A 26,573-nucleotide genomic window follows, 5' to 3' on the forward strand; every position below is an offset into this window, starting at 1 on the left:
AATAACGGATTATATTAATACAAATATTAATAAGTATGTTAGTTTTAGTAAAAAAAAAAAGTAAGTGTATGAATATTTACAAAATTAAAAAAATTCAGTTTAGCTCTAAATTAAAATTGACCATTTGAAATACTTCCCTTAAACACTTTATAAGTCAATAAATTACTGTAACCTAAGGAATGATCCCCTCCCCCCCCTAGAATTAGTTTAATAAAATGACACCTAATAATATACCCAATGTAAAAAAATAATTTTGGAATAAAATTTACTAAGTAAGCTGATTGATAGTAAAAGATGCACATAATTATTAAAATGCTAATCTGATTACAATGTCTTGATTTGACTAAAATATAAGTTACATATATCTGCAAGTATATGAGTATGCATAAATTCTCATTAAAAAAATTCTTACATGTGCTTCAGGACTTGCATTCTGGTCTTGAAGAAGTGGGGCCAACTCTTGATTACGTCTACTCCCATCATAGCGGTTGGACACTACGTTCATTAATGTACTTGAGACACTGGACAATGCACCTGCTGCATCATCAAGAAAAAATTATTTATTTGTGCAAACCAACCCATGTTAGGAAAGTCACCATTACACTCAATTCAATTCAGAATATTTAAATATGAGAAGCATGTCTTGACTTGCTACAAGTCACTATTACACTTGAAAATAATTTAAATATGAGAAACACGTCTCTAACCAACTACAAGTCACTATTACACTAAATCCACTTGAGAATATTTTAAATATGAGAAATACGTCTCTAACCAACTACAAGTGACTGTTAGACTCATTCACTTAAGAATATTTTAATTATGAGAAACATGTCTTGACTTGCTACAAGTCACTGTTAGACTCATTCACTTGAGAATATTTTAATTATAAGAAACTCGTCGCTAACCTGCTAAACTAGAGAGACCAGCGGCTGTTCTCTTTTTCTCATCTTTACTTTCAAAATCAAAATTAGCCGGAGTCATATCAAGGCCGGCTTTAGCTGGGGTGAATTCTAAAATGCCTCCACCACTTTCCCGAACTTCTTCATCATCACTTGGATATTCCATTGAATTGTGGCCTCCATCCTCATGTGACCGCCTCTTGCGCAGTCGAGTAGACCGAAACAAGTTTGGACCTGGTGCATCTTCAGCTGTTGAATAAAAATAGTGGCACATGTGATCTAGAGAAATAATTCTTCATAAATAATATTCACTCAAAATTTTAAACACTATTTAGATTTTAATAACACACCTTAATAATGAATATCTAAACAACTGAATAAAAATAGTGGCACATGTGATCTAGAGAAATAATTCTTCATAAATAAGTTTCACTCAAAATTTTAAACAATATTTAGATTTTAATAACACAACTGAATAATGAATATCTAAACAACTGAATAAAAATAGTGGCACATGTGATCTAGAGAAATAATTCTTCATAAATAAGTTTCACTCAAAATTTTAAACAATATTTAGATTTTAATAACACAACTGAATAATGAATATCTAAACAACTGAATAAAAATAGTGGCACATGTGATCTAGAGAAATAATTCTTCATAAATAAGTTTCACTCAAAATTTTAAACAATATTTAGATTTTAATAACACAACTGAATAATGAATATCTAAACAACTGAACTCACCCCATATGTGCTGACTGTTTAAGGGAACATCTTCAGTAGTAACATAGGTAACTATATTAAAAAGGAATATGGTAGTTAAAATATTTTAAGATTTTTATATTGTAGAAATTTGTTATGCAAATTAATGGATAAATAAATCACATTCTTGGTGGAGAATCACACTTATGTAAGTAAAAGTTTGTCATTCATTAAAAGAATTAATTTTTTAAAATTCACGAAGATAGATAATATTTGATAAATGGAAGTTATATTCTGGATTGTTATTTTATTGATGTAATCAGACATTCACACTGAAACTTATCAGACAAGAGTTCAAATGCCACAGACCAGTTATAGTGTTTTAGAATAAGTTAAGTGTCAATTCATCACTTTCATACTACACGAGTTTGCATCACATATATAAAAACAATTCATCACTTTCATACTACACGAGTTTGCATCACATATATAAAAACAATTCATCACTTTCATACTACACGAGTTTGCATCACATATATAAAAACAATATATTTTTCTATCTATTAGACGTTCTGTATTAAAATGATACAGTAAATAAAGTTAGAAAACAGGCTTCAAGTATTAGCACAGGGAGTTTACAACATTTCAATAAAACTTGGCACAATATTCTAATAATAGCATACATAAAAACTAATTGTCTCATCTAAACAATTCAAACAGAACAGTATACACAAAAATTAATAATTTCTACATTAACTCTAAAAAATTCCTTTTTAAAAATATATTTAGTGTTATGCTTTTGTAACAATCACAAAACAAACTTTTCTTTAAAATTTAGCAATCTCTTTTCAGTATTAGGATTATGTTCTTTTTAAAAATACAACATAAACTACAAACCACTTGTTCATGACAACTATTACTAAACATGCTGTTTTTAAAATAAGATCTGTTTCTTGTTTTATAGTTCTTTACCTAATTATTGCAATCTACTACCTAGACATCTATTACGTCTACATGATACTTAATTCTTAAGAAAATAAATAATGACCTTGCTTATTACTCAAAGATGTTTATTCGACACATACATTTTTAAGGATGTCTATATGACAATATAGGTATGAGTTATAAATGCTTTAGCATTACATTTAAGAAGTGGGGGGGTTTTAAAATAAAAATCTTTTAACTTCACATACATTCTTATTTTTCTTCTAAAAAGGCCTGTGCAAGTAACTTTATTAATTCTGTATCAGGTCTACAAGATCCCTTAAGCCATTGCAAAAGCAAATACATTCACAGCTAAAGCCACCTTAAACTAAAGACAACCCAGTGAGGAATAAAATGTGCAATAGTTTTGTAAATCTTAAACCCTATTGAGGAAAAGAAAGATTACTCTAACCATCTAGTACTAGTTAGCTCCCATTGACCAATACTTTGTGTTTCAGCATTACCTCTCTACTATCTACTCTGTGAACTATATTATCTCTCACCTGATGTGGACATCACTGGGATATCTTCTGGAAGTTCTACAAAATTAATTAGGCATTAATCAGCAAAGTATTAGGCAAACCAAACAGCAAAACAGTATTATTGTAAATCAAATTAAAATTTCAGCAATGCCAAATAATTTTTTTCAAAAGTATGCATACGTTTGTTTTTTAGTAGTGCATTTGATTATTTTGTTGATTTTTATAAAGCTTTTGATAACAATTAAAATATCTGCAATTTATTTTTGTTATGAATTATTAGACACTTAGATTATAAATTGTGTTAATGCTGTAATAACAATTGTAATTTTAGAGATTAGGTTAGTTGCAGAAAATTAGCGCCTTAAATAGAAATAAAAGACAAGATTAGTTGGAATAAATAAGTGAAGTTGGTTAGGATAAAAATACAGATTTCCTATTAAATCATTGTATGAATTCTGAAGAGGGGTTGGAAGCAGGCGTCATTACTTAAATATATAGAAAGTGTTATTTTAATTCAAGGATTAACCTTTTTATAAATAGTTAAAAACAAAACAAAACACAAACTATGTTTGACTTTTTACATCGATTAATATTTTAAAACTGTGGTTTGTAGTGCTTTGGAATCAATAAAATTGTTAAATAGCATTATTTGCTATGGTTATTTGTTGGTCGATTAATAAAATCATGCATTTATCTACGAACATTGTCAAATATTTTTACACTACATTAGTATTCACACAATAGAAATGGGTTAGGATTGAAATAAACAATCATGATTCCCATAAAAATGAGAAAAGAATCATGCCAAGTGTAAAGGTAAGATACTTACCCTGGGAGTCAGACTGAAAAGCTCCAAGGTATGGAACAGATTTTAGAGATCTTCTAAACCTTGAATTTCTCCTAGAATTAAGACCATCGTCATGAACTCTAAATAAACAGTGAACCTGTGGGCAGAAAATAAAAAGTGAAAGTGTGACGCTAGAGTTGAACTTTGATGAATTAGTTGGTTAAGCCCCTTACAATATAAGAAAGTGTTCACTTAATCATTACCTAAAATCAAATCTTGTAAAACATTTATCTTTCTTTATTGATTATTCTACTTTTCCATAATTCAAACTGCAAGATACAATTTCCACTCTTCAATTCTCTATGAGTATCTTCCTTTTCGGGTAACTAAAATGATTTTATGTCAGTTTTTGAAAAATTATGTACTTGCATGAATTCATTTTAAATTACAGCAATTTTGAAACAACTAATTTAAAAAAAATGATCCAGTGCAAACAGCCCAATTTTCTCATCTTTTATTTTTTAGTAATAGCAATAGTTTTTTTATGTGTTACTTGTGTCTATATTTAATATATCATATCAAGAGTCTCTCCCATACTAAAACAGACATAGCATTTACATTCTTGTGTGGATGTCAGCAAGTGCAATAAGTAGCTTCTCAACCTTTAACCTTTAACCTCTCAACCACGTTAAAACACTGTTAATGGTGATTTTACACAGACTGCTCAAAGACATTATTCATAACAATAAAATGAAACATGAAAAACTGAAAGCCATGTTTACTTTCTGCCCCCACCCAATCCCATCTCACACAAGCTATGTAAATTCTAAGCACACAATTAGAACCTTGGGACAATTCATTTAATTATTCATAAGCAAACAAATTTTCCAGGCTGGTCTGAAAGCTTGTGTTAGAAAACTAATGGTTAATCAATACAGGAAAATCTCTTGTGTAAAGAGTTTAATATATGAAAACAAATAATAGAAATAGTTTTTGTAAGTATCATAAATCCAGAACATAAAAAACTTAATTGTTTTTTTAGTATTCTAATATTACACCATACATTACACTACTCTTGATTGTATCAAAATATAGATCTTATGTTTGTATAAAAAAAAAATGGAAATGATAGTCTAAAGTTACTTACATCCCTGAGGTCAAAGGTTATTTCTAAATTTTTTCTGAAATCCTCACTGAACTCTGGGTACATGTCCAGAATCTCCAGCAAATCACTGCGATGAATCTTATGGAGATCACAGTAGGTCAAGGCCCTAACATTGCAGCTTGACTTCCCTACTGTTTCATACTTGCATATGTTCTCACCAAAAACATCATCTTTTCCTGTACACATTTTAGTTACAGTTGTTAAAGTACAGTGAGACTTATATCTAGTTTTACAATTGTTACTTTCTAGTCAACTTTTTTTTTAGCTTGAGTATGTTTAATTTTTAACTAATCTTACTACTTAGTGTTTGCCACTTCATATTTAATTTTTTTATTAATATTCTTCAATGATATGCAAGAAACATGCTAAAGGCATTAAAATATAATTTAAAGCTCATCAAGGTAACAGAGTTTTATATAAGCAAACATTATATAAAAGGCTAACACATATATTAGTTAGTGCAATTTTTTGTAATATAACACACAACAGTCAGTTCATTTAAAAACTTACCTAAAATGGCAACAACTATATCATCTTTGAGAATTTCAATAGAACCTCTGGAAATAAAATATAAGGCTGAGAGCACATCTCCCCTGTGTACAAGTGTGTCTCCAGGTGGCACGTGTGTTGTTTTAAATTTCATCGACAAAGTTCTTAAACAACCCGGGCTGGCACCTACAGTTACGTCATATAAGGTAATTTTGTTAAATTTATGTGTATATATATATATATATATATATATATATATATATATATATATATATATATATATATATATATATATATATAAACAGACACACATACATATCAGCTTTTAGTTAAGTGTGTAGTAATATTAAAGCTCTGTTTACAGTACTATTTTAAATGTATTATCCAAAACTGTTCCTTACTTTTAAATGCAGGGCAATTTTGAAGTAAATTTCTATTTAAATGCAAGCAAACATCAGCCTGTATACATTCTGGGAAGCTCTTTAAAACCTGTCAGCAAAGTTTAAAAAGGTTTTGTTTTAATGCAAACACAAAAATTGATAAAATTAATGGATCTTTAGATCTATATTTTGAAACTTTTTGTAAAAATTTGTATTCCAGTAATCAATGAAAAAAAAAAAGAAATTAATAATTTCAATTAGTGACAGTTACTGACCATATTCATGTCAATGCCATTTGTATAAGACCAAGCATGTTGAAAATATTCCTCTAAACGTTGCCGCAGAGGGTTAGGAATTTGATGAAATCGTATAAATTCTTTGATTCTTAGCATTTGAGTATGATAACGAGATGTGCCTGAGTATAACCTCTGAATAATTGCGGAAACATTACCAAAGATACTAGCATACATAAGGGCTGAAATATAAATAATGATCAATTAGCTATTTGAAAAATTTACATTATTTTGAAACATTAACATTATATAAATACATAAATATAAATATTTAATATATTGGAGTATATATTATGTAATTATTTTTGGTACTGTACTGGTTGCAAGCAGAGTTTTACACTACAGCATTGAATTGATTTTCTCCTGGTATGACATGAATCAAGTTGGTGTAGGGGAAAGGGTTAAGGTTAATACAGATGTTCCATCAGAAAACAGCTTTGGTGCACCAGATAGATTCAAAGAAGTACTTTAGTTTTACTAATTATTTATTAAGTATCTTAATCTTATGTTGTAAGTCTGCTGCAATAGTTACATATATATGTATGTGTGTCTGTGTGTATTTGTGTGTGTGCATGAGAATACTTATAATTTTTTTCCCAACTTGAACAATTTAAAAGTTAAAAACTTATATTCTACTAAAATTCAAAGAGCATACATTAAAAAAAAAAACACAAGTGACATTTACAAAGGCAACTTACATCCTATAAGCATGATAAGAATAGAAAATATTTTCTCTGAGTTTGTGTTAGGTGAAACATTTCCAAATCCCACACTCGTCAAACTTGAGAAAGTGAAATATAAGGCTGTCACATATTTAGACTTTATAGTTGGACCACTGTGGATGTCATTGCTGTTATAGTACTGATGCGTTTGATTAGCCAACTGATCCAGCCACCCTATTTTTGGAATATTTGTATTTAAGCTGCGCTCCATGTTTCCAATGGCGTACCATATACAAGCCAACCAATGAGCTATAAGAGCAAACGTGGCCATTAGAAGAAGAAGAACTGCTGCACCATATTCGGAATATCTGTCCAGTTTTCTGGCCACACGAACCAAACGTAGCAACCTGGCAGTTTTCAGTAAACCTATTAACGTCGTAGTCTGAGGAATAAAACACAACATTTAGAAATCTTTAGTATGCATTGCCTTGATATTTTAAAAATATTTATTATCTAGAGCGAATAGATAGGTATTTTATAGAAGAGTTGTATAGGTATTCTATAGAGGGGTTGTATAGGTATTTATAGAAGAATTGTATAGGTATTCTTGAGAGAAAATGTGTAGGTATTCATTCTGTAGAGGAGTTGTATAGGTATTTTATAGAAAAGTTAACACAATTGAGCAGATGTACTGAACTATTCCCTTTTATGGGTATCCTCTATGTCCATGAGTCCTAACACCCTTGCATTATAATATTCTTATATTAACTTTATGCATAAATTAGTTTGAAATTTACAGCCTGAGATTTTCTAGCTGTAAGATTATATAAACCTCAAATTACAAGCAACTTGGTTTTATGTAGTTATCATTTTCAAACAGATTATCCAAAGTCAGAAAATTCTGCTTAATTTGAAAACTAAAATGCTTAAAAAAGTATGTGGATTTCCACACTTTAAATTAAAATGATAATAACAATAGTAAATGAAAAGCATTTTATGTTATTTAAATGAATTTTTAAATCGTTTTTTTTTAAAAACTAGTTCCTTACCTCGTCTGTTTCTGAACCAAACAACAACAGATCAAATGGAATGGCAGCAACAACATCAATGAGGAACCATCCTTTGAAATAATGAACAGCAATCTTGCCAGGGTGGCTGACCACCTCGTCATTTTTATTCACATATGTGGTGCGGAAATTTATAAAAATATCAACAATAAACATAATATCAACAATCAAGTCAATAATAGTGAGAGGTTCTGAGTAACGTTCCTGGATGGTGGCTGGAGATTTATTGCTGTTTTTCTCTTCACTCAACAAGAAAGCGGCAGCGTAAGGGGTGAAGATGGCGGTGTAAATAACTAGGAGGAGGATAATCCAGTCCCAGACTGCCTTGAAAGGGGAGTAATGCAGGAGAGTGAACTTGTGGATTTTCTGAGACTGTAGCTTGTACTCCGGTAGAACGTCAGCCCCCAAAGATAGAACCTGAAACAAGAAATCTATACTTAGATTTGGCTTACATGTATCATAAAGTCAATAGAGGTTAAAAGGAGAGCTGAAGAGCAACCTCCTGCAGAATATGAAAATAACTATTAGACATGTGTTTCCTGTAAACACAGTAATGATTGTGTTATTTACATGATTGAAAGCAAGATTAGATCACCACATCTAGAGAAACATTTATTTGTTTCTAGCTTCTGACATTTTACCTGGACCCAATATTTGGTAGATGTACACATTAGGGTCCCCAGCTATGGCACATAGGCCAGATGATCAGGGCCCCAAATTGTACACATATGCCAGATAGCCAAGATATCCATACATTTTTCACATGTCCATATTGCAAACCTATAAGGCATAAGCGAAAGCTACAAATCTTCAGGGGATATCAGTTGTGTGTTTTGTCAGTGTTTACTTAGTCTACAACTGTAAATTTACCTCCCAAATTATTAAATTAAGCTATTGCAATTATGTTTGTCTGGAATTTATATATCTTACAGTTTATTTAAACAACAATTAAAAAAAAAAATTAATTCTAAGAGATGTAACTACATTTCCTTTTGTTTTGTTTAAAATACGCTCAATTAATATAAAAACTGTGATTGTCATCAATCTTTCAAACATTGATTCTGTAAGGCTTATGTGAGCTTGTATTTCACCCAGACTTTCTTTGATTTAGATGTGCATGACAGTTTAATTTGCTCCAGGCCTCACCTGCTACCTGCCAATATTCAATACACTCTGAACGCAATCGTACTGTAGCGGTTCTCACACTGAGCAGTTTCTGCCTGGGTTTTTTTTACTTTCGCTTTCAATACATTTTGACAGACGCAAATTCTGTGTAGTTGATGTTATGGGTAATTTGAAGTTACGATAATAAGCCAAAAATCGTACTTGTTCTTAAATAATTTGAGATTTATACCTAAATTTAGATTCAAAAGAATGAAGTAAACCTTTTTTGCTACTTTTATATTTAAAGTAATTTTCAAAACTTGGTTTAGGTCCTTTAGGTGTAAAATATTCTAAACAAGAGTTACCGGACATTGTAAAGAGAGAAAACTCTAGATGGCTGCATAATAAACGAAATGTGGGGCTATTATAATTACTCAATGAACTAGTCTCGTACAGTAGCTTTTTCGTGACTTGGCCGTGTTTATAACAGTTTATCACAGGGAAAACAAAAATGTAAAGAAACACAAAAGCCCTGATCCTAGCCATTTGGCAAATTAAATTGGGTTTAACTCCAGATCTCCTGTAGGGGGGACCACTCAGACGGCCTTGTAGTTTTGCGTGCAGTCAATACAGTGTAAGCCAGGACAATCATGTGACGATGGCGTCATTGATTGACATGTGCACTACACTTACTCTTACCTTCCATACGACAAGCATCATTTGCAACTTTCACCTTACAATATACACATATCTTAACTAATTTTATTTTACAAATTCAACCGAAGCTAAGGTAATCATTATCATTCTCGTTTTCTCAAAGAGGAAATAGCTGATGATTAATTAATGAAGATTACAGAAAGCAAGATTTCACAATCGACCAAAAAATCTAGAATCATGTGTGATCACGTGACAAGCTCATAATTTCCACTGTTGCCTGTGATTCAATAATTAATCAGTGTAACAGCATCTTGGAGATAACGAATTGTGGACATAGGGAAAAACGTTTTACTAAGTTTTACTAAATTTTAAGGCTTTATAAAATTTCAGTCCTTTTTTCAGGCATCTTTTCGCAGCATCCCCCCCCCCATCCAATTATAAAGCACTTCCACCGTTCTCCAAGGATTAAATAGAAGGAAAAAAAAGAGTTTATATTCTGTAAACAATGTCCGCCCCTGCCCCCTCCCTCGGAAACTTTAAGTGGCCCCACCCATTTGGGATTTGGTTTTAACCATTGGGAAGTCCTAGTTTGGTGTTAGATTTCTTAATAACATTATCAATTAACCAATATTTAAACATAGGTAATGCAAGGGTACTCCTGAAGGTGCTGGTTCATTAGAAATTCATCAAGGTAATTCAGAAATTACATCATCAATTGAGTCTTCTGATTTATTTAATCAACTTCCGAGATTAACAACGTTAATAATAACGTTCATTATCCCCAATGGTTATCTATCACCAACGATTTCTTTAAATTATTAAAAGAATCTTTTCCATACCTTATTTTACGTTTTTTTTTTGTTTCACAACGAAGCTGGTGAATATTATTTAAAGTCATTGGCTAAACTCGAGATCTACATTTCAGGCGTTATTTTAATGTTGAATTTAACTTTTCTCAGTTTTCATTTAACTTCATGCTTGTTTTTACAGTGGCATAGTGGGGTTCCTTGATGTGCTACAGAGAGTGTTGGACACATTTCGTCACCAATAAGTACAGTTGTACTACTAAGTTGTATCGAACTTTCATGATCCATGTTAGTTGTGAGACACTATATATATATATATATATATATATATATATATATATATATATATATATATATATATATATATATATATATATATATTGAGAGACAGAGAGAGAGAGAAAGAGAGAGAGAGAGAGAGAGAGAGAGAGAGAGACGATCAAATATACCTACACCTAAGGAAGACAATAACAGATATGTGCACCAAGGGAAGACAATCACGGATATCTACAGCAATTGAAGACAATCATTTTTATTATATACCAAGAGAAGACAATCACAGTTATTTATAGCAGGGGAAGACAATCACACATTTCTTCAGCAAAGGAAGACAATCACAGACATGTACAGCAAAGGATGACACTCACAGTTATCTATAGCAAGGGAAATAATTACAGATTTCTTCAGCAAGAGAAGACACTCACATATATCTACAGCAAAGGAAGACAATCACATATATCTACAGCAAAGGAAGACAATCACATATATCTACAACAAGAAAAAGACAATCACAAACATCGACAGCAAGGGAAGACAACCCTGTTCCTACCTCAGCCACGGCCGACCTGCGACGGTTGTAGCGGTCAGTACTTGTGGCGATCCGCTCCAACTTTTTGTCCTTGAACGCGAACAGCCCTAGCCGCCTCTGGGGCCTGTACATGGGGTGCACGACGGCCACGGCACTGACCTCCGTCCCCCTCCGTGCGGCCAGATACCCGTGACCCCCCACTATCCTGTACACATCCCCATTGTCATCCCCCAATGTCATCCCGACTACTTTGGTAATCGGTTATTGGTACATCGATTACAAAAGTATCGAAAATCACTTATTTTAAATCGATTACTAATGCATCAATAAATCCAGTATCGAAAACATCTTTACTATTGGTATCGATTACTAAGGTATCAATGACTAATGTATAGTATACTATCGAATCGATTCCTTTTGTATTGGAGACTAAGTAAATCACTTGGATACTTTTGAATCACATACTATTTGAATGCACATTGTATCCTCGTAAATTAAGCACAATTTAAATCCATTATAACTGAAGTGGATGTAATCGAATATTCCTTCCATCGATGCCACTAGAGATGGATGAGAATCTTCTCATTGTTAATGATAAACAATTAAAGTAATCGGATACGACATCACAACTGAATAGTGAGAAAGCATCCATCTGTAGAGCGAGGTTTAGCTAAGAAAAAAATGTACGGGCTGTGTAAACGATGCCTTGTACACGCGACAGAGCTTAATAATTATGTTAATTTATACACTTAAGTAGCGCACGATAGGCTAGAGGAGATATAAGCAAGAGGGGGGTCAATGCCCTAGATGCCATCGACTCATTCACAGACTAACAGACTCATGCTCTTAAGCTTAAAGATGCTTAGACTCAGAGATTCTTAGAGTCAAAGATTAAAAAACTCATAGACTTATTGAATCTAAAATTTAAAGATTCTTAGAAAGACATAGACTGTTAGTCACATAGGAAAATTTACACTTGGACAGATAGACTCAAAAACTCATAGACCCGTAGACTCACAGACACATAGACTCACAGAGTCATAGACTCTTGGACTCAAAGACTCATTGACTCCACTCCACTTCGTTCACTGTCTGCTGACATCCACCAATCAACTGATACGAAGATACCAATTAAATAACTTGACATGGAACACGCTAACCAATTAAATAACTTTACAAGGAACAAGCTATACGACAAAACAGTATGGCGAAACGCGGTATGAGATAGTAACTAGCAACACGACAGTGTTAAACCCTACTCTACTATATGTAGTTGTCAAACATGATATACGACAATGTTAAACCTATTATACGAAAGTGTCTAGCCTACTATACGACAATGTTAAACCTACTATACGAAAGTGTCTAGCCTACTATACGACAATGTTAAACCTACTATACGACAATGTCAAAGCTATTATACGAAATTATTAAACCTACTATACCAATGTGTCAAACCTACTATACGAAAGCTTTAAACCTACCTCACGAAAGTGTTAAACCTACTAAACGACGGTGTAAACCTACTATATCACAATACCTGGAGCCAGCATTGACTACATTACCTACGTCATCAGGACAGTACCAGACCCAGTCGGTTGCCATCGTGATTGAAAAGAAACTGATATCTCACATACAACTAATCAGATGTCAGTAGTGTTTTCATAGGGAGTGAAACAGTTACTGGACAATGATTTACAATAACCTTTTTAGACAATTGACAATTTGTTTTCATACTTTGTGAAACATTAGATGGACAGTAATTTACAGTAACATTTTTAGACAATTTTTTTCATACTTTGTGAAACATTAGATGGACAGTAATTTACAGTAACATTTTTAGACAATTTTTTTCAAACTTTGTGAAACATTAGATGGACAGTAATTTACAGTAACATTTTACGATGGAAACAGTAACTCTAATAGACTAGTACAAGGGATGTGGTTGAGGAAAGGGGTACGGTGAGATACTCGTGCCATTTACTTATTCTAAAAATCCCGACATTGCTTTACAAATAATGTTTTACATATTAATCCAACACAACGTACACAGTAAAGGGAATTAAATCTCTTGTTACTTACTTTATCAAACTAAGTTATCTACAAGACGATGCTATCTACATGTCTGTAAATCTCGTCCCTATGTTCATTTGCTATGAAAAGCTTTTTACTTACTAAATCAAATATCGGAAAATTGAAGTTTTAAAAATCTCACCTTATAGAGCTAATGGAAAGTTTCAGTGTGGAAACTAATGAGAGTTGGGCTTATCGATAGGTTTGGACACGTTAACATTGGGCTAATTTAGAAACACGTTTACGTTAACATTGGGCTAATTTAGAAACACGTTTAGTATGTTGGTAATTGGACACAAAACATAGACTGTAAGAAGGTAAAGACACTAATTCGGAATACATATATACATATATCGATAATAAAAAGGACACAAACACACAACACTCCTACCCTCTCCCTCTCTCCAACACACACCTTTAAAGTACCCACTGGAATACTTCGAATTTTTTATATTTTTTTATTATTTTTTTTTTTACAGAAATACAACGAAGAGCTAAATATGAGAGTGTCTTTAATTAAAAGCAATACGTGTATTGGTAATAGAGAAGGTGGAATTCTCCCCTCACAGATTAAAAATGTTGAAATAGTAAACATAGGATTGAGTGACACTAGCGCACCGTAGAGATTAGCTGAAAGTTAAAGCGAGGCAACTTTCAATTTGCACTCAAATAACTAAGTACAAAAATATGTCCATAAAGGTACTTTTGAAAATTTTAAAGTTACAAGATCTACGTCTAGAGAGGAGGCGGAAAAACTGAAACCTCGCTGCTCACAAAAGTCTAATTTAAAACGTTTTTTTTTTTCTCGAAGTAATTGCGAAATCTGAAATGAGATATTGCGAAATAATGTAAATAATTGAAGGTGAAACCTTAAGAATGAAGGAGTAATTAATGCCTCTTATTTTCTTAAAAATTTCAAGTCTATCATCAAATAGCCATCAGACTCCGCGTTTTTTTTTTTTTTTGCAAAAATCTATTAGAGTAGATAAAAGGAATTTCAATCATCGATAGCGTCATTTCCTCTCTCATAAATAACCGAGTTTTATGATAGACGATAGTGTCAAATGGTGGGCCAAAAATTCCTGGTACAGAAATCACAGAAAGATTTAGTGCATTAGTTCACATATAGATTTAATAAGCGAGAAAAACGACTCGATAAGTCTATTTTAACAAAAAAAATCACATCATAGTTTGGGAAGGTATGCAATAATTTAAAAGTATCGATACAATTTGTTTAGTAAGTAAAATTCGTTTAGATATTGAACGTTTGATTAGCATCATCGACACCATAGTAAAGCATATTCGATACTCTGAGAGGTAAAGATTAGTGTCGATACCATCACTTTCAAGTAGGTCTGTATTATATCTTAGACAATGGTTGAAACTAACAGAACTATGGTTGAACCTATGCAAGTGTTAACGGTAAAACTATGACAGTACTATGACTGAAACTATGACAGTACTATGACTGAAACTATGACAATGCTATGACCGAAACTATTACAGTGCTATGACTGAAACTATGACAGTCGTCTGACTGAAACTATGACAGAATTATGATTGAAACTATGAAAGTGCTGTAACTGAAACTATGACAATGCTATAACTGAAACTATGACAATGGTATAACTGAAACTATGACAATGCTGTAACTGAAACTATGACAGTGCTGTAACTGAAACTATGACAGTGCTGTAACTGAAACTATGACAGTGCTATAACTGAAACTATGACAACGCTATGATTGAAACTATGACAGTCCTAAGACTTTAACTATGACAATGCTATGATTGAAACTATGACACTGCTGTAACTGAAGCTATGACAATGCTATGACTGGAACAAATCAGAGATTTGACGATTGTTGCCCACGCTCAAGAGCCTCAGGTTTCGCGCCATGAATTAATCACGTGATGTAATGGGTTTAGTGTCTGCTTGCACGTCACCACCCGACCCTCACATCACTGATAGGATCTAAAAATAGATATCGCTTCGTCTTTCTCCTGATCGCATTTTTAATTAGGAAATTATTTTATTTTTTGCTTTGCTCGCATTGTTCACGGCGACACGTTATTTTTTATTTATATCTGGCTGGGTTCGAGGTTATTTTTCTTCTTATTTTTAGCTATACAGTCTCGTCAAGTTTCTGAGTGTTGTGCTAAGTGGTCTTGCACATACACAGATATATTATATACGGCAATGGGAGCCGGACGTTTTCCCGAAAGACACTTGCCCGAATGCCGTTTGCCCGAAGGCCGATTTCCGGCAAGTGGCTTTCGGGCAAGTGTCCATTCGGGCGTTTGTCGCATTCGGGCAAGTGTCCATTCGGGCATTTGTCGCATTCGGGCAAGTGTCCATTCGGGAAATTGGCCTCCGGGCAAACGGCATTCGGGCAAGTGTCTTTCGGGAATTTGTCGTAGACCCTACAGCAATATATATATATATATATATATATATATATATATATATATATATATATATATATATATATATATATATATATATATATATATACCTACATTTATGTCATATAATGTAAGTTTTCTAGTTTTATGCATATATATATATATATATATATATATATATATATATATATATATATATATATATATATACACAAATAAATGTTTATAAAGCCCTATACATAAACACGTACATAAACACATGCACTCATCTGCGTGCATACAGAGTTTATGGTAGTCCTAGAAAAAAAAAGTTGCCGCTAGGTTCTAAAGACGAACTTTTATCGCAGATAATGAAAAAAAATGTTCAGACATGGAGTCCAGGCTTCAGAGCCTTTTGTCAACGTTATACACGCAAGCCACGTCCATCGCTGGGGTGATGGCACAAAGAGGATTTACAGAGCTACATCAAAGTCTTTAAGACCGTTGTGCGCATGCGTAGCGGGGGTGTGCATGCAAAATATGCGTGACGTGTGCATGTTGTCATCACTTGCATGTCTGTTTCACCGGCTATCAATCAATGTCAATACCAACTGGAAATGTCTTTATAAAGCAATACAAATATCCGTGTGATAAAAGAGTTTAAAGAACGAAATACCTTCACAAAATCAATACAAATATCCGTGTGATAAAAAACGTTTTTAAAAACTGGAAATATCTTCATAAAGACACCACAATGAATGTACCCAGCAACGGATTTCAGGCTACGCAGCTTTGCAATCTTTTGTGGTCCTAGGACCTAGAGTCTAGAGTCTTAAGCCTACAGTCTCGGTCTAGTCTAGAGTCCAGAGTTTCTTCCAGGCATCTCTTCGCCCCCCCCCCCCCCTCTCGAAGAAAGTCTACCCCCCCCGAACGAGATGGATTTTATATTGTAGACATACACTTTTACTAGTGTCCGCCCCCCCCCCCGAAAAATGTTGACCGCCCCCCCCCGAAAATATCAAGTGCCACCCCCCCCCCCCCCGGAGAAAAAAGTCTGGAAGAAACACTGCTAGTCTAGCTAGAGTCTAGAGACTAGAGTCTTAAGCCTAGAGTCTCAGTCTAGAGCATTATCCAAATATCCTTTGTGAACATCTCACCGACTCCATCTGTTGTCTTTCATCATCAAAACACACCCGTCAGTGTAGCGACAAACGTTGTTTATCTATCTCAAATGTAGGAGCAAAACTTTGTTTACATCCTAGTCCATAAATAGATTGAAGATGACCCCGATTTTCTAAACCTTTTGTTCTTTTATTTATCTTCGGAATGGATAAAATCATCCTACAAGAGCTAAAAGCAATTTTTCTAACCTATGTGTTCTAGTAAATCTATTTTCTCCCCGATAAAGACTGATTGTAAAGTCTATAATTATTTGTTACCAAAATAAAGCACTTAGACCGGTCATGAAAGTCGACCTCACCTAACTCACACGTTGTAACAATTCCCGGATGTTAAATTTACATCTAATCCCAAGACTTGACCCCCTAATCCTAAGACTTGACCGCTAATCCTACAGAGATGTATAAAGCCCAGCCCCCATCAGCAGGCTGCCCAACGCGAGCTCTAGATATTAACTAGGATTGTCCGACCCCCGGGCACACTTCGCCTGGGTCCTCACAGGCCAAGCTGACGTCACGATTGGTGCTTCCGGTCACAATCTACTGACACAGTGGTAGGTTACAATCACCACACCAACACACCATCCTGCCACAATAGCCACAACACCACACCATCCTACCGCAATCACCACACAAACACACATATCCGCTGGCCACAATCACCACACCACCACAGCATCCTACCGCAATCACCACACCACCACACTATCCGACCACAATCACCACACCAACACACATATCCGCTGACCACAATCATCACACCACCACACCATCCGACCACAATCACCACACCACCACACATATCCGCTGACCACAATCATCACACCACCACACCATCCGACCACAATCACCACATCAACACACATATCCGCTGGCCACAATCACCACACCACCACACCATCCACCCACAATCACCACACCACCACACTATCCGACCACAATCACCACACCACCACACATATCCGCTGACCACAATCATCACACCACCACACCATCCGACCACAATCACCACATCAACACACATATCCGCTGGCCACAATCACCACACCACCACACCATCCACCCACAATCACCACACCACCACAGCATCCGACCACAATCACCACACCACCACACCATCCGACCACAATCACCACACCACCACACCATCCGACCACAATCACCACACAAACACAATCCGACCACAATCACCACACCACCACACCATCCGACCACAATCACCACACCACCACACCATCCGACCACAATCACCATACCACCACACCATCCTGCCACAATCACCACACCACCACACCATCCTGCCACAATCACCTTACCACCACACCATCCTGCCACAATCACCACACCACCACACCATCCGACCACAATCACCACACCACCACACCATCCGACCACAATCACCACACCACACGACCACAATCACCACACCACCACACCATCCGACCACAATCACCACACCACACGACCACAATCACCACACCACCACACCATCCGACCACAATCACCACACCACCGCTGCCGCCGGCTAGTCTAGCACCAGTAGTACTCGTGCAGTTTTTATTCCTCAGAGCTGAGAACTAATGAGCAATTATTCTTCCGATCTCGCTAATTAGCTTCAAAATCACACGGTACTCTCAGACAATTCGACTAGTTAAAACACGGTTGTATGTTCAACACAATTCTTACAATCCACACATTTCACACACAATCCACACATTTCATACACAATCCACACATTTCACACACAATCCACACATTTCACACACAATCCACACATTTCATACTCAACCCCCGCATTTCACACAATCCACATAATTCACACCTTCACCGAATTCAACAATGTTGTCTAGAGTTTAAAATGGAAAATAACGTGGTTTTAAGTTTGGGTTTTTAAATTGAATAACTGACATGTTTTAACTTCACTCATTAGAAAGCGTTTTAAAAGTCCAACGTCATCTTCTAAAAAATTAGCATAATTAAAAAACATGTTAAAACAGAAGCAAGAATAAAACTGAAAGATATGTTGGTAACATCTAAATTTTTAAACTTCAGTAAGTCTAGCGTTGAACCTTGGTGTCGGATCTAGATTTCTAAGCGATCCTTCAGCTCTTAACAATTTTAGAATTGAGAGCCAGTCTAGGATAAACACTAAAATTTACATACATAAAAACAACATACAATCAATACATTCATATACAATTATACACCATTTTAACATTGAAAAACATTCCAGCTTGGGGTATTCAAACTATTCGAAAATTAAAGTATTGTTCCGTAAAAGATTCTTCATTATGAAATTTCTTTGATTAGCTAATTAGGAAATGTGCGTGTTGTCATTAAGTAAATTAATCAGAGTGGTGTGTCGATATTTTCTGACCATTGAGAGTTGAGCTTGTCACATAATACAACACACCATGTTACACATCAACACACCATATTACACATCAACACACCATGTTACACATCAACACACCATGTTACACATCAACACACAGTGTTACACATCAACACACAGTGTTACACATCAACACACGTCAATATCTGCCTTCTTTTATCGAGCTCATAGACCCATTACACGAAGCTACACATTTCTCCAATTCTCTCATGTCTAAGTTCAATAATTAACAAGTCAATTTAAAATATATATTGGGCTGTAAAAAAAAAGGCTTCGCGGATTACTAACATTGTTCTTGCGGGCCGCATGTGGCCCTCTTACATTGAGCTGGATAGCTCTCTGTTAGTGAATGTAAGCGTGGTGGGAGAGCTCATAGTTGCTCCAAAAGCCTCGAGTTCGAACCCCGGGCTGATGAGGCTAGGGGCAGCAACCCATCTAGAAAACTCCAAAATACAGTAACTGCTGCCTTGCATATTTTTTTGTTGTTGTTATATAGACAAAAGCTATGGAGGTGAATCCAGAAAAAAACAGCAGCAGATTCAGCGGTCTATATGGCGCACACCATGTTGACATTTCCATATATATTAAAATTCAGAACGAAGTCTGTTACACTCATTGACTCTCGCTATATAAGTTTACCAAAACGTTCAAATGACATTTCATTCGCGACCCGTCACAAGGCAATTATCATTTTGCGCATTTGATATAATTGACGAATTAGCACACCGAGTTTGAAGTGCTGGTTTAAAAAAAATCTATACTTAAAATGCGAATATTGATAAATTCTCCACACTTCGATAGACACGAAAATCAAAACGGTGCAAGTTGTATGCTGCTATGGTAAAGACAAGGGGAATGAAGCAGTCTAGAAGTCAGATATTGATTCTTGCATTCAATTAGAGCTAGCGTCAAATTATCAATATTGTAAACCTGGCTATACAACTTTGTCTAATTATAATACATCAACAGACTAAAAAACTTAGCGTTATTAAAATACCCCCACAGTCTGAACAACTTTGTGTAGTTATAATATATTCAAAGTCTAAAAAACTTTGTGTAATTAAAATACATCCACAGTCTAAACAACTTTGTGTAGTTATAACATCCAGAGTTTAAACAACTGTATAATTATAAGATAACAAAAGCCTAAATAAATTTGTGTAATTTTAAGATAACTACCACCTAAGTAAAGATAAATCTGTATCTATCATATTCATCTTTTTAAAAATATAAAAGAAAGGAAAATAACGGCGGAAATAAAGACAAATAAACTTTGTCGGAAAAAAAACGCACCATGATTTTTCTAAAATTGTTAAAATTAATTCATAACAAATTAATTAGGCATCCAATTAAGTCAAATTTAATGTCATTTTGCATTGTCTTCCAGTCTTGACTCACGTGCCAACTTCAAAACGAATCTGTCATTTAGAAGTGCCCGAAATTTCGCTCTCCCGTTTTGATCTATGACGACAGACTGTCGACGGACTGACGATGGAGGAAGCAAGTTAAATAAAAGCTTTCAAAAACGTCTTTGCTTTTACATACGATTTCATTTTAAAAATTAAACCGTTTTTTATGTTGTTGTCTTTATGTCTTGCTAGGTAAATATATTTTTCATACAGGTCTTTAACTATAGGATAAATAGCAATAGAATGAATCTTTTAACATCTTTATGCTCGGAAGTTTATACGGCAAATAACAACAACAGGGAAAGTAAAATTTAGATAAGGTTCTGCAGCGGGCGGCGCCTTAAAGATACGCAGCTCTCCTGAGAAACCGCAGGCTGATATCTCATGCAGACCAGTGCCGCACCAAGGAATCAACAGACGCACCTTTACAGTGCCAGACAAGCCGTGTGATTTAATGTTGCCAGGTCCTCGTAAAATCTGGCGGCCAATTATAAAAACATTGTATTTTGTAGCTTAGATAATATAAAGTCGAACTTGTTTTTAGAAAGAAATTATTTACTGACAAGACACGTCGAAAAATAAAAAAAACGCCGTAATTAACTCTCTCCATCTTCAGTATCTAAAGTTTAATTTAGGAGTCATGCATGTTTATCTTAAGCCGACCCCTCCCCATAGTTCAATGATAAGAGGTAAGTTTACAACGCCCTCGTTTTCTCTAGATGATCTCATTTACTGTCCCAAGCGTCTCACCCCCCCCCCCCCCCAACAAGCTACATAGATTTTTTTTCGTCTCCATACATTAATTTTACAGTAATATATAACAATTATCTTCTGAGCTTTTGTGCTGTTAGACAATTTAAACATTGAGGGTAGTGTTTGTGATTTTTTTTTTTAAACGGAATTTGCGCATACATATGGCAGGAGCGTTGGGAACTATTTTTTGAGGCGGATGAGCCGATGTGTAATCACCAACATGTTCGGCCCTGCGCTGTGTTCTTACCTTGGCTTCTAATAATGTTTATAAATATCTTCTGAGGAGATATCAACAGTCAGGTATACCGGCGCATCCAAGGTCTAGAGATGCTGTCTGTCTTTTGGTCTGTCGTTTAGTGTGTATGTTGGTGTGTGTTTGTGTGCATGGGTGTGAGGTTACTGGTGTGTTATTTTAGTGTGCATGTCGGTGTATCTGCTCGTGTGTCTGTCAGTGTGTTTGTTGGTGTGTGCTAGTGTGTATCTCGGTGTGTCTGTGTGTATGTATGTTAGTGTATCTGTTCGTATGTGTGTTAGTGTGTCTGTTGGTATGTATCCTAAAGTACCTCGGGTTACCAAGGTATGCTTCAGTGTTTTTGTTTGTTTGTTTGTTAATGTGTGTGTATGTGTCGTATACTTTATTTGTCTTTAATGCGTCGGTTAGTTTGATTCTTGGAGTATGTGTTGCTTTTTATGGTATGTATCCAAAAGCGAAAACAAATAAAAAATTACAACAGACCCTTTAATACGACTCGTCTAAACACGCTTGATAATTAAAGTAACTTTCAACATACAAAAATATATAAAAACAATACCAGAAACTAAGACTTTTAAATGTTGAAGCAACGTAATAAGAGAAGGTAAACAAGAATTGACAGGATTTGAACTCACGACTTTCAGGCATGAGAATCAAGATGTTTACCTGTCGGCCACTATGGAGCCATCACTTTATCACAATTATCACACTTTTATTTAATATAACAGTTATTTTCCAATAGTTACTTGAAAAAAGAACTTTACATCTACCTATTTTTAAACACGTTTAATTAAGGGAAGAGTTTAACACCACGTTTAATTAAGGGAAGAGTTTAACACCACGTTTAATTAAGCGACCCATATCACGATGCTGCCTGTTCAACTGCCTCTAAGTAGCTCCACCTCCACCAACCTAAATACAAATTAGCCAGCTGTTTAAACGATGGTTAAAAAAAAAACACGACATTTTTTTCGCCAGCCATTTTGAACAAACACGATTTTATCGAGACAGTTTTGAAAGCGGTTCACTTTTCCAAACAAATTACACCTGGCCAGATTTTTCAACAAATAGTAAAAACTACAACAACCCAGTTGACACCGAAACTAAATACACGCAATTTACAGGTAGCCGGGAATTATAAAAATCACAACTCTTTCTCTGATATTGAACGGAACAAAACATGCTTATGTGGTGAATATCACGTAGGAATCCAGTGGAACAATTTTCTCCAAGATTTCGGACACAGTCGATATAATCTCACAGAAATGTTAGGTAATCATCCGGTAGTTTTGATCCGCAGACGGCGTCGTGCGCCTGGGTAGAGCAGTTCTCCCAGTCTCTGGGGCGGGATCCGCCGCTCACTCTGACATCACGTCACTACAGGTGGGACGTTCGTGCTCGTTCGTCGTGAGCACTCGCTCGAGCTGATATAGGGGGTGGGTGAGTAGGGGTGGGGGATGTTTGTGTGGGTGTGGTGGAGAGGTGTGAGTAGGGGTGTTGTGGTGGTGAGTAAGGGGTTTACGTGGAGGGAGAATTGCGTGGATGGTAGTGGGTGCGTGGGGGAGGATGTGAGTGGGGGGAAGAATGTGTGGGCAGTGTATGTGTGGAGGGTAGTGTGTGGGGAAGTGTATGCGTGGTGTGGGTATTTGCAAAAAGGATAGTGAGTGGGGGAGGATGTGGGTGGGGGAGGATGTGAGGGGAGTGTGAGTGTGTGGGGATAGGATGTGTGTGGGAGAGGACATGTGTAAACGTGAGTGTGTGAGTGTGGGAACGTGTATGCGAGGTGGCAAGATGTACGCGGAGTGAGTGGGAGATGGTGTGCGTGGTAAAGGGATATTATAATGTGGGGGATGGTGTGTGAGGCTGGGTATGCGTGAAGGTAGTGTTGAGTGGGGGAATGTATGCGTGGAGAGAGTGGGGGACGGTTCGCGTGTGAAAGTTTGGGGAGTGTTTGATAAAGGTTGCATAAATAAATTGGGAGGGAACATTTGATTATTGGAAGTATGAACATATGGTAGGACAAAGAGTTAACATTGGGGAGTGTGAGTGTGTGTGTGAGAGAGTGTGTGTGGGAGTGTGTGTGTGTGTGTTTGTGTAAGTGTGTGAGAGTGCGTGTGGGGGAGGGAGGGGTAGATTATCTCACAGTGGTTATCTAGCGTTGAATAATGATTCAAATATTGATTTCCTTTATCTTTAGTTTAGTTATTAATCACACCATTTATTTTCCTAATCAGCCAAGGTTAAAGCCAGTTACTAGACATTGAAAAAAACACATTGCATAATACATGAGGAAAAACAAGACCATATCACTAGCAAGAAAGGGAGTCGGTGTGTTCGAGTCGGTAAAGCTCAAGGGAATCCCGTCCAACACTACAAATTAAGAACAAAGAAGAGGACTAGCAAGAAAGCATGGAGAAGTTCTACTCTATAGGGTTTTGATACCAAGTGATATGATTTTCAAGATTTAACTTCTAAAAAGAAATACCAAAATACATAATTTAAATTGTTTTAAAACATATCAGCTGTTTTGATTTTCAAAGTCTAACTCATTTCGACTTACTGATATTGACGTCACAAACTAGAAGTCAGCCAACTGTGACACTCAGACTTCACCCCCCCCCCCCACTTGATACCTCCACAAAAACAAAACCACTCCCGCCCCTCATCATCCCACAAATCTATAACTGTTGTTAGGCATTGGCAAGCCCAAGTAGCAAATGAACTAGCGTACAATTATCCAATCACAAATGTGCCAACAGATCACGTGACTCTGAGGTTGAATGCACTGGTTGGCTTGTACTCAGAGCAGATAACTCTTGTGTACTGCAGGTGGCGCGCTGATAGATAAGTTGGTGCGGGGGATAGGTGGTCGATGCGCAGCGTTCTTGGCTTGTGTGCTGGTGAGCGGGGTTTGAACCTGGTCATGCGTGAAGGGGAGAACTGATTGACGTGGTAGGCGCGTGGTGGAAGTGTGAGCGAAGATTTGTGGAGGGGCGGTTTGTGGCAGGTACAGGGTGGTTGCTAGGTAGAGGGTGGTTGGTAGGTCAGGGTGGTTGGTTGGTAGATGGTTGGTAGGTCAGGGTGGTTGGCTGGTTGATGGTTGGTAGGTCAGGGTGGTTGGCTGGTTGATGGTTGGTAGGTCAGGGTGGTTGGTAGGTCAGGGTGGTTGGCTGGTTGATGGTTGGTAGGTCAGGGTGGTTGGTAGGTCAGGATGGTTGGCTGCTAGATGGTTGGTAGGTCAGGGTGGTTGGTAGGTCAGGGTGGTTGGCTGGTTGATGGTTAGTAGGTCAGGGTGGTTGGTAGGTCAGGATGGTTGGCTGCTAGATGGTTGGTAGGTCAGGGTGGTTGGTAGGTCAGGGTGGTTGGCTGGTTGATGGTTGGTAGGTCAGGGTGGTTGGTAGGACAGGGTGGTTGGCTGGTTGATGGTTGGTAGGTCAGGGTGGTTGGTAGGTCAGGGTGGTTGGCTGGTAGAGGGTTGGTAGGTCAGGGTGGTTGGCTGGTTGATGGTTGGTAGGTCAGGGTGGTTGGCTGTTAGAGGGTTGGTAGGTCAGGGTGGTTGGCTGGTAGAGGGTTGGTAGGTCAGGGTGGTTGGCTGGTTGATGGTTGGTAGGTCAGGGTGGTTGGTAGGTCAGGGTGGTTGGCTGGTTGATGGTTGGTAGGTCAGGGTGGTTGGCTGTTAGAGGGTTGGTAGGTCAGGGTGGTTGGTAGGTCAGGGTGGTTGGTAGGTCAGGGTGGTTGGTAGGTCAGGGTGGTTGGTAGGTCAGGGTGGTTGGCTGTTAGAGGGTTGGTAGGTCAGGGTGGTTGGTAGGTCAGGGTGGTTGGCTGGTAGAGGGTTGGTAGGTCAGGGTGGTTGGCTGGTTGATGGTTGGTAGGTCAGGGTGGTTGGCTGTTAGAGGGTTGGTAGGTCAGGGTGGTTGGCTGGTAGAGGGTTGGTAGGTCAGGGTGGTTGGCTGGTTGATGGTTGGTAGGTCAGGGTGGTTGGCTGGTTGATGGCTGGTAGGTCAGGGTGGTTGGCTGGTAGAGGGTTGGTAGGTCAGGGTGGTTGGCTGGTTGATGGTTGGTAGGTCAGGGAGGTTGGTAGGTCAGGGTGGTTGGCTGGTTGATGGTTGGTAGGTCAGGGTGGTTGGTAGGTCAGGGTGGTTGGTAGGTCAGGGTGGTTGGTAGGTCAGGGTGGTTGGTAGGTCAGGGTGGTTGGTAGGTCAGGGTGGTTGGCTGGTAGAGGGTTGGTAGGTCAGGGTGGTTGGCTGGTTGATGGTTGGTAGGTCAGGGTGGTTGGCTGTTAGAGGGTTGGTAGGTCAGGGTGCTTGGCTGGTAGAGGGTTGGTAGGTCAGGGTGGTTGGCTGGTTGATGGTTGGTAGGTCAGGGTGGTTGGTAGGTCAGGGTGGTTGGCTGGTTGATGGTTGGTAGGTCAGGGTGGTTGGCTGGTTGATGGTTGGTAGGTCAGGGTGGTTGGCTGTTAGAGGGTTGGTAGGTCAGGGTGGTTGGCTGGTAGAGGGTTGGTAGGTCAGGGTGGTTGGCTGTTAGAGGGTTGGCAGGTCAGGGTGGTTGGCTGGTTGATGGTTGGTAGGTGAGGGTGGTTGGCTGTTAGAGGGTTGGTAGGTCAGGGTGGTTGGCTGGTAGAGGGTTGGTAGGTCAGGGTGGTTGGCTGGTTGATGGTTGGTAGGTCAGGGTGGTTGGCTGTTAGAGGGTTGGTAGGTCAGGGTGGTTGGCTGTTAGAGGGTTGGTAGGTCAGGGTGGTTGGCTGGTTGATGGTTGGTAGGTCAGGGTGGTTGGCAGGTAGAGGGTGGTTGTCAGGTAGAGGGTGGTTGTCATATCAAGTTATCTCAGGAGATGTACCC

At 37.1% G+C, this 26,573-nt stretch overlaps 1 protein-coding gene across 1 annotated transcript in view; it reads right to left on the reverse strand.

The window, feature by feature from the left end:
* Positions 1 to 26,573, reverse strand: part of LOC131935748 (potassium voltage-gated channel subfamily H member 2) — a 79,680-nt gene that overhangs the window by 2,155 nt on the left and 50,952 nt on the right. Inside the window, exons 7-17 of the mRNA XM_059292389.1 lie at positions 7,898 to 8,332; positions 6,885 to 7,290; positions 6,169 to 6,368; positions 5,915 to 6,002; positions 5,535 to 5,699; positions 5,007 to 5,200; positions 3,902 to 4,016; positions 3,094 to 3,129; positions 1,649 to 1,699; positions 909 to 1,151; positions 413 to 537 (exon numbers count right to left, since the gene is read on the reverse strand). Coding sequence (XP_059148372.1) covers positions 413 to 537; positions 909 to 1,151; positions 1,649 to 1,699; positions 3,094 to 3,129; positions 3,902 to 4,016; positions 5,007 to 5,200; positions 5,535 to 5,699; positions 5,915 to 6,002; positions 6,169 to 6,368; positions 6,885 to 7,290; positions 7,898 to 8,332 — 2,058 coding nt within the window. The remainder of the gene's footprint in view (positions 1 to 412; positions 538 to 908; positions 1,152 to 1,648; positions 1,700 to 3,093; positions 3,130 to 3,901; positions 4,017 to 5,006; positions 5,201 to 5,534; positions 5,700 to 5,914; positions 6,003 to 6,168; positions 6,369 to 6,884; positions 7,291 to 7,897; positions 8,333 to 26,573) is intronic.

This window comes from Physella acuta, unplaced genomic scaffold, assembly GCF_028476545.2.
Source record: "Physella acuta isolate Inbredline_101_S28 unplaced genomic scaffold, ASM2847654v3 ptg000156l, whole genome shotgun sequence".
Lineage (NCBI taxonomy): Eukaryota > Metazoa > Mollusca > Gastropoda > Physidae > Physella > Physella acuta.